The following is a 9,178-nucleotide window of genomic DNA, read 5'->3' on the forward strand; positions in this document are numbered from 1 at the left end:
GTTGATCTATCGATACGATCACACCAAAAACCACTCGTTGATTCAAGACTATGACTCTAAGTGTTTTGGGATGAGAGAGTGGGCTCTTTTCAAAAAAAAAACTAAGGAAACAATTTTTCCTTCTATTTTGTCTCAAAATTCCGGCCACCCTAAGGACAGAAAAGTGTGAGATATTTTCTTCTCTTAAAAATTCATAGCTAGGATTTTCAATAATATCCTTTTATAGGAGGAAATTCAAAAACTCAAACCCTAGATGGGATTTTCGAATTTCCCCTTCTCTCTAGGATCAAAATCCGAAATTCCCCATATCGCTAGGGATTTCTGAATTTTCCTTCTCTTTTTTTGGAGCAAAATTCGAATTCCCCATATGGCAAGGGATTTCTGAATTTTCCAAATAAAATCAACTTTCTCTCTCCTTTAGTTGCCAAATAAAATCATGTTTAAATTTTATTTTGAATTTTAAATTAATCACTATTAATTTCAAAATTCAAATTCATTCCTTTTATTTTTCAATTATCAAATAAATGAAAAATAACACAATGAATTTTTTAAACATAATTATATAACAAAATATCAGTTTCTATTTTCCCACTTATAAGAGCTAGCCTTGAGACCGAATGGACCCACATGAACAAAGCTATGGAATTGTAATACTCGACTAACTTATCCCAATAAGTTATCGACATATTTAATTCTGACATCGCACGACTCCACTAAAAGTTCGATGCCGAATAATCTCTCGATTCATATGCGCTATTTTCTGATGGTGTTAATACAATTTATCACACGGTCCACAGAATAAATGCATTATTATCCTTCGTAAATATCAGTGATCAGAATGGTATAGAATATTACCGTTTTACCATTCCAATCATTATTTCCTCAACTCCTTTATTTGACTGTGAATAAGAAAGACATATGTTCGTAAGATGTCTCGCACATGTCACGATGTCTTAATCAATGAATATCATCATTGAATACCAGGCCCGGTTTATTTATTCACACACCCATCAATAAAGCATGAGGTGATATTATTTCTTACGAATTCCATATCTGTGAATCACATAACTCCGACTCAATTTTGTCATGATCCCAATAGCCGAGATGTTGTTCAAAAACTGTGAACTAATCTCACTCGTGAATCAAAAATCATGAGAAATTAAGTCGAGTTATGTATTCACTTCAGGATTGAGATAATTATACAAATATACTTAAGTTGTGACAATTAGGTTTAGAGTTCTGTAAACGGTTTTTACTCTAACCTAATCAGTCACATGGTCTATTCAACATGTTGTGAACATGTCTAGATCAACCACAGAGTCCAACTCCCATGCCCCGAGACCAGCATCATATGGTTCGATCTAACAGTCATAATCGGATTCGATTGCCCAATCGATCCTAAGACTACGAATATCTATTTTAAACTATATCAGAAGAGTTTATCCGGCAAGGTTTCCCTGACTCTTCTTTCGTTGATAACAGTCTATGGACTAAGCAATATCACTAACACTCTTGAATATGTATCAAAACATAACTTTATTTTATTTTATAAAATCAGTGAAACAATAATGTCTGACATTTGTCATTTCACAAATAACAAATTACATCCTACTTTATGGACACATTTCCAACACGATCATCTTCGGATTTAGGCTGGATTGGTGGGAGGCACGCGGGGGACGGGTTAGCTGGGTGGTTCTGCTGCGGATCGGGTGGTCTCCGTCGTTGTAGGCCTTCTGCCGACGTTGAGGGTCCCAACCTAAGTCGTGGTTGGGTTCGTGCTGCTGTGGGAGGGTAGTCTGAGGGCCTTTTGGCCTTGGCATGGGTTTGGCCGTGGTGGGGCTGTGATGGCTTCAGTGGTTGGTGGCCGGAGTTGGGAGATGAGGACTCCTAGTTGGCTGGCGTTGAGGGATCCCGTGTTTGCAGATCACAGTGGGATTGCTCTCTAGTTTTGTGTTTATTGTTGTTTTCTGTTGTAATAAAGGCAACGTTTATTCACCCTCACATTGTAATAAGGGCGGTGGTCTCCCGACCTAATCCTCATTTATTTTTTTGTTTAATTTTAGTTTTTAGTGTCTAGTATGAGGTCGGGTGTATGTCCACTCATAAAGTGGTCTTGGTCTGGCTAGAATATGTTCTAGGCCGCGTAGATGTCCCCACTTCATGGGGGTTTATGATGTGTCCCTCATAGCCATGAGGCCTTATTTGTTTGGGAGGTGTCTCTTTTCTATAGAGTCTTTAGTGTGCTCGTTTATAGTATGCTGAGGTAGTTTCCTATTGTCGGGTCTCAGGAGTGCATTTTACTCTTCGATTGGTCAGCGAATTTGCATCGAGAGAACTGTTTATCAGTTTTTCCTTTAATGCATTTCCTTTTTTTTTTAAACTTCGCTTTGGGATGATAATTAGAATGACTCGGTTCAACATTATTAGTGGAGTTCAGTCGGACCATATACATCGACACGAGTTAATTAACAATATAGTTAGGTCTTTCCCATTGTTTTTAATAATTGACCAAACATGTGCCAGCTTGCATTATACTACTCTTTGTCTATTTTAAACTCTGCATAATTTTAATGATCAGATCTAACCGTTATTCTATAGAGACACTCGACCCAAAACAGACCCATATTTTAATTGTAATAAATAATAATTCAGAAAGCACATTTTGGCTTTGTGGTTTGAACAAATAAAAAAAAAGCAGCTAATAAAATATTGATGTGCCCATGTTTTCTTTGTAAGATTTCCTTTTTTATGACTATATTTTTTTTAATTAATTGTCAATTATTCTCCAGCGAAATCAAATATTAATGTGTTTTGAAAGTCAAATTCTTATAATGCAGCACTTCAACAAAAAATTCTCCATGGTCAACGTAGAAATTAAAAAGATGGTTTATTATCATAAGACGAGTTTTGTGAGTCAAGCGTTTTTTACATGAAAGAAGAAATCAACAGGTTGCAGTACTGATCCTAAAACAATGAGTATTGACCATTACATAAAACGTTAATCCTCGGTTGAAAAAAATAGTTATTGATATTCCTGGTATCACAAAAGTCTCTACGAAAAAAGAAAAAAAAAAGTCCTGATCAATACAATTATACATATATATACATAAATATTTATATAATACCAATAGAAAAAGAAAAATATATATCAGGACCGATCAGATTTTACTTGCTTTTCAAAGAGCTAATTACTTGTCAACGTAAATAGCTCAAAAGGTTCGAACCATTTCATGCTACCAACGTTACTAATGGTAAGAATTTATGAATGAGATTTCGTATAATTAGGGACAAATTGAGAAATAGTCCATATATTTATGAAGAATATAGCTTCATTTAATTGCGTTTTATTTTATTTTATTTTATTTTTTTTTTAGAAATTGCATAGAGTGACCGCTTCTGGCCACCCTAATTAGTAAATTTCCTCAGCTTTTATTTTAGTAAAGAGATTATTATATACGTCTATACTTATTAAGAATCGAGAATTGCTGTACATATCATACATAATAATTTTTCGCAGAGGTGATCTTTATTTAGCTCTTTAATTATTGCTTTCCTCTTTCTTACAAAATCAATGATTAACATTGAGTATTAGAATCCCATATTGGCTGGAGATATTGGCATAATCCGCGTAATAAGGTAAGGACAATCCTCTCCTAACAAGCCGGTTTTGTTAGGTTGAGTTGGGCCCAATATCCTTTGATTTTTATAAAATGGTATCAGAGCAGGCCCAGTTTTGCAATGTTAGGTCCCCCAATATCGACTTATTCACAGCGATTTGGCATGGTCCACACTGTGCGTGAGGGGGCGTATTAGAATCCCACATTGACTGGAGATATTGGCATAATCTGCGTAATAAGGTAAGGACAATCCTCCCCTAACAAGCCGGTTTTGTTAGGTTGAGTTAGGCCCAATGTCCTTTGATTTTTGTAAAATTGAGAGAATAATTGATCATTAGTTTTGAAGAAGCGGCCATTTATCTAATTTAACAAAGCTTAGAACATCTATCTACTTATTAACTACATTTACTTAAAAAAAAAAAAAAAACTATATTCACTTCCAACCAAAAATAAAACTATACTCATCTCCACGAATATTTGTAGTTCAAAATCCGTCATCTCTTATTTATAAAATGAGATACAACAATAAGTTAACTAAAAACCATCAATTTAATAGAGTAAGTGGTGGTTCTTGTTGTCGTGTTTCTCATTTAAGAACTTAGCGTTCCACATGTTAGCTAGAAATATCTTTTTTGTTAATTTGTGAATGATTCTGATTAGAGTGGTCCCTTTAGGTATTCAAGATATTGTTATGATGGAGTTTATTTACTCGACTTGATTAAATAAATATACTCTGGCAAAGTTCTGAATCGACCAATTTTCATTAAATTTTTATTAAAAAGCTAACACTTTTTTTTATCCATTATAATTTAAATGTGATTTAACAACTTTACACTATGTCTCGTGGAATTTTTTTCCATATATACATATATATATATATCCTAAAACATGATTCTCTTATAGATTAACCGCAGAATTATTGCATGAAAATCGAGGCATTTGTAAAAGTAACTTAATAGAAAAGTTTTATTAGTAAAATAATTTTTTTAAATTTTTATTTACAAAATGACTACGGAACGATCATGAATGACCAATTTTTACAAAAAATGACCGGATAGTCGTTCTTCATAAAAAATAAAGAAGGTCATTTTACTAATTTCACTTGTTGGATAGTCATTCTAGCATATTTCTCATGAAATTTTACAATTTTTTTTTTTGCTAATTGAAAAAGAGGTTTATCGATCCGTTCCGCATTATATTCCCTTTATCTATATTAAAAATCCAATCTACTTTAAAAAAAAAAACAACATACCACCAATTTTATTGAAAAATGAACTCAATTTCACTGCATACCATCATAAATCTAACGCCGCCATAATTTACTAATCAGATTATAGAACATCGAACCTTAAACCGATTCATGAACTCAAAACAAAAGTAACACTTTCATATTAATTAATTAATTAATGGGTGAGTCTATTGACACCTCATATTTTACTTTTCACACATTCTTAAACCACCTCTAATTTTACTTGTTACATCCCTTTTAAAATTTCAAAAAAATATCTACAACTAAATCCCTTCATATTCTACTTTTCACACACACATTCTTAAACTACCCTCTATTTTACTTGTTTAACCTCTTTTAAATTTTTTTAAAAAAAATCCCTACAACTAAATTGTATAATTTTTCGTTGATAAAATTTAAAATGTTTATCATTTTCTTTTATTTTTTTTAAAGATAAAATGTGCTCTTTTTTTCCTAAAAATACTTCACGTGCCCTTATTATTTTTTTTATATGTTCTTGCACTTTTTATTATGATTGAATAAATTGTATAGAAAAATTGCAATCAACTTGACGGACATTATTTTGTATCTTACCTCTTTCTCACTCAACTCGATAGCAATTCCTCATAATAATGATGCCACAATAAACAACTTAAACCTCGTATACGTGTGCGTGTGTGTATATATATTTGAAAAGAAACTAAAAATAATAATAATGAGGAAAAAAGGAAATACAATGGACGAGAGAAATAAGATTCTTCCAAAAAAAAAAAAAAAAACAGACCAAAGAAAACAAATTAAAATAGTGTTTATACGATTAGCAGAAAACAGAGAGTTTATACAATTAATATCTATAAATAATCTATGTTAATAGAGTTTTTAAAAATCCATCCATGTTACTTTGAAAAAAGTATTGGAAATAATAAATTTTTTTAAGAGGGTGTGTAATGAGTATTTTTTTAAAAAAAATAACTATCGTTCTTTAGAGAGTAATTTTATTAATGAATACTTCAATAATAAAAAATTTTATTTAATAAAAATGCGTGAAAAATAAAATTATGAGTGTCCACGGCAGGCGCGGTATTCCTGTTTCCTGGCCGCGTCCTAAAAAAAAAAAAAAAAAAAGAAAAAGAAAACAAACCTTGCAGGGATTTTCATTTTCTTCCTCAGAAGCGCGTGGAAGTTTCCAAGAAAAGGGAAGCACAGGAGTCCATCACGTGGTACTCTCTCTCTTTTTCTCCTAATTTCACTCGGCTATTTCCGACAGCTACAACTCTAAAATTCTAATATAATTAATTCCTTTTTTTATTCTTTTTTTTTGTTTTTTTTGTGCTTCTTTGCCTAACTCATTTCTTTATAAATACCAGAAAGCTTTGGCTCAAAACAAACCCAATTACACCCCACACCTTATATATATATATATATATATATATATACACATATATACATATATAGATGAGCAAGAGAAAAATAAATTATAACAATAATATGGAGATTCCTGGGTTTAGATTCTATCCAACAGAGGAAGAACTGGTTGTGTTCTATCTCCCAAACAAGATTGAACGAACGAGAGAAGAGGTTATGGACAAGGTTATACCTGAGCTCAACATATACGACTACAGTCCTTGGGATCTCCCACGTAATCATCAAAATTTTTGCTTCTCATCATCATCATTTTTATTTCCCCTTTCATTTCTGTAATAACATTAATTTCCTTTAATCTCTCTCTCTTTCTCTCTCTCTCTCTATATATAGATATATGTATATGTATATTTCTATCTTAGCCTTAAAGGAGTAGTACTTTAATTATATACACTTACATTCCGATTCATGAGGAATATACATATGATGTGTGTGTGTGTGTGTGTAGAGAGAGAGAGAGAAAGGATTTAGAAGACATACACACACACACACACACACCATGTATGCTCAATCGTCGCGTTCCTGATCAGAAAATTTGAAACTACGTTTCTATGTATAAGTAATATAGCTTTGGAATATATATACATAGAGAGAGAGAGAGAGAGAGAGAGAGAGAGAAATAGAGAGAGAGAGAGAGAGAGAGAGAGAGAGGAATATGAATATATAGCATGATTATTCCATGAAATACGAAATCCAAATTTTCGTTATTTGCAAGTATTTCTGAATTCTGAAGACTAAATTTGAAATATTTTGGGATTTTCCTTTTATTTTATTTTATTTTTTCATTAGAATATTCAGGAGTTCTGTGCCGAGGAGATCCGGAGCAATGCTTCTTCTTCATACCGAGGCAAGAGAGCGAAGCCCGGGGAGGGAGACCGAGCCGGCTGACAGAGGGCGGATACTGGAAGGCGACCGGATCTCCGAGTTTCGTCTTCTCTTCGAACAATCAGACAATCGGCTTGAAACGGACGATGGTTTTCTACACCGGAAGAGCCCCAAACGGGGTAAAAACACAGTGGAAGATCAACGAGTACAAGGCTACTCAAGGAGATCAACCCTCTTCAATTTCTTCAACTGGTGCAAGTGCTAGTACTAGTACCACTACTCCTATGGTAAATTAATTATTTAACATCCAAACCTAGCTTTTAATTTCGTAATTCTCTCTCTCTCTCTCTCTCTCTCTATATATATATATATATATGTATATAAGCGCATGTAGATCAATTAGGTCATAAGTTCTCTAATCAAGTATTTATTCGGATTATAAATATATATAACCGTTATTACACTCACACACATGTATCATATATATAGCTTTCCTGGCTAAACTTCTTGCAAGTGATCGATTGCTTTTCTCACGCTGATCATGATATATATATATATATATATATATATATATATGTATGTATGTGTGTGTGTGTGTGTGTGTCTCGTGAAATGGGATGGATACGATCAAGAGTTTTTGAGCGGCGTCCTTAAAGATCATATACTTATTTTGGCATGTGAAACCCTAAATATTTCCAACAAACCCTAAAAATTGTTATATTTCTGTCAGTGGAGAAAAAATATAGAATTAATACGTTTATTGTAGGCACATATTACACGAAAGCGTGTGACTTAATCAAAACTTACTATCACACATGCACATATATATTGATTGATAATATGATGTGTGTATATATATGTATATATAGCATGTGATATAACCATATTGTTTATAGATCTCCGAGACATATTTCTATCGGTAAATTACTAGGATTAAAATCCATGAGATACAATATTATTATATAACCATGGTACAGATGCCCAAGTACCAACAAAAAATATAACTATATCGGCAAATTAATAGATTAGAAATTCATGATGTTTTACTAGCTACTTTAGATTTCAAGCATGTGTTTTGAATAAGTAGCAACCTTTTTTTCATCTTACAAAATTTCACCAAATTAGTTAATTAGTGTTATATTTTGTGCATGTATATGTATTTGCAGTTAAGACAAGAATTTAGCCTTTGCCGAGTGTACAAGAAAACAAAATGCTTGAGAGCATTTGACAGGAGGCCTGCTGGAATGGAAATCACAATTAGCAATAATCCCGCAATTAATCTTCAGTACGATCGCCCAGAGGAGCCTTCGACGTTATCTCATCAGGCCCCTCCTCCGGCTGCAGCGGAGAGAGGAGGCTCACACGATGACAGTTCCTCCTCGGGAGGAGGAGGAGGAGGAGGCGACGGTGGCTACCAGCCCTCGCAAACTGGAGAAAATGATTACTTGAACTTTCCAATGGATACTGATGAGAGTCAGGCTTTGTGGGACTGGGATCATTTCTTCTAATTAATTAGGAGATAACCAAATTAATGGTATAAGAAGAAAATAACAAGATCTTAATGATCAGCTCAAAATATGTAGGGGAATTTTGCCTGCTTTAATTAAAAGGCTGTGCATATAACTACCCAAAGAGCTTTTAACTAATTAGTTACAATATTGTATAAGAGCTATCTAATAAGGCTAGCTCTTGCTACTAGATATAATGAAGAACTCCATGATTGGACTTAATTGTTATCTTATATATATGCAGCCTAGGATTGTACTGATCACCCGTTAAAAATAATGTCATGTATGAAGTACTTTATATATATGCAGCCTAGGATTGTATTGATCACCCTTTAAAAATAATGTTGTGTATGAAGTATCAATAACATGTTGAAAGTTAACATGTCAACATTAATTTCCTTGCCTTTTTCTGAGTGTTTGTTTCCGATTCAATGCTTTATTTATAGTCGAGCTTATATAAAATGGGTTGTTGATGGAGGCAATTCAACTTAAAGGGGATACATAGTACAATGAATACTTGCTGAACTTACTCTTATAGTGCATGGATCTAGAGTTTTTTACCTCTTACTCTTGAT

At 33.1% G+C, this 9,178-nt stretch overlaps 1 protein-coding gene across 2 annotated transcripts; it reads left to right on the forward strand.

The window, feature by feature from the left end:
* The first annotated feature begins 6,319 nt into the window (after positions 1 to 6,319).
* On the forward strand, positions 6,320 to 8,965 carry LOC21402118 (NAC domain-containing protein 90). Of its 2 annotated transcripts, none has more exons than XM_010095462.2 (3): positions 6,320 to 6,487; positions 7,060 to 7,382; positions 8,262 to 8,965. In XM_010095462.2, the coding sequence occupies exons 1-3, from the start codon at positions 6,337 to 6,339 to the stop codon at positions 8,601 to 8,603; spliced, it is 816 nt and encodes a 271-aa protein (XP_010093764.1). In that variant the 5' UTR covers positions 6,320 to 6,336; the 3' UTR covers positions 8,604 to 8,965. The 2 variants fall into 2 exon arrangements, with proteins under 2 accessions (XP_010093764.1, XP_024019684.1); XM_024163916.1 differs by having other exon boundaries at positions 7,069 to 7,382.
* Positions 8,966 to 9,178: the final 213 nt, after the last annotated feature.

Source organism: Morus notabilis, unplaced genomic scaffold (genome assembly GCF_000414095.1).
Source record: "Morus notabilis unplaced genomic scaffold, ASM41409v2 Scaffold794, whole genome shotgun sequence".
In the NCBI taxonomy this organism is placed as follows: domain Eukaryota; kingdom Viridiplantae; phylum Streptophyta; class Magnoliopsida; order Rosales; family Moraceae; genus Morus; species Morus notabilis.

Coding starts and splice junctions, on each gene's coding strand:
- LOC21402118 (XM_010095462.2), top strand. CDS start 6,337: ATGGAGATTCCTGGGTTTAGATTCTATCCAACAGAGGAAGAACTGGTT. Junction 6,488..7,059: donor CAGTCCTTGGGATCTCCCAC/GTAATCATCAAA, acceptor TTTTTTCATTAG/AATATTCAGGAGTTCTGTGC. Junction 7,383..8,261: donor CTAGTACCACTACTCCTATG/GTAAATTAATTA, acceptor ATGTATTTGCAG/TTAAGACAAGAATTTAGCCT.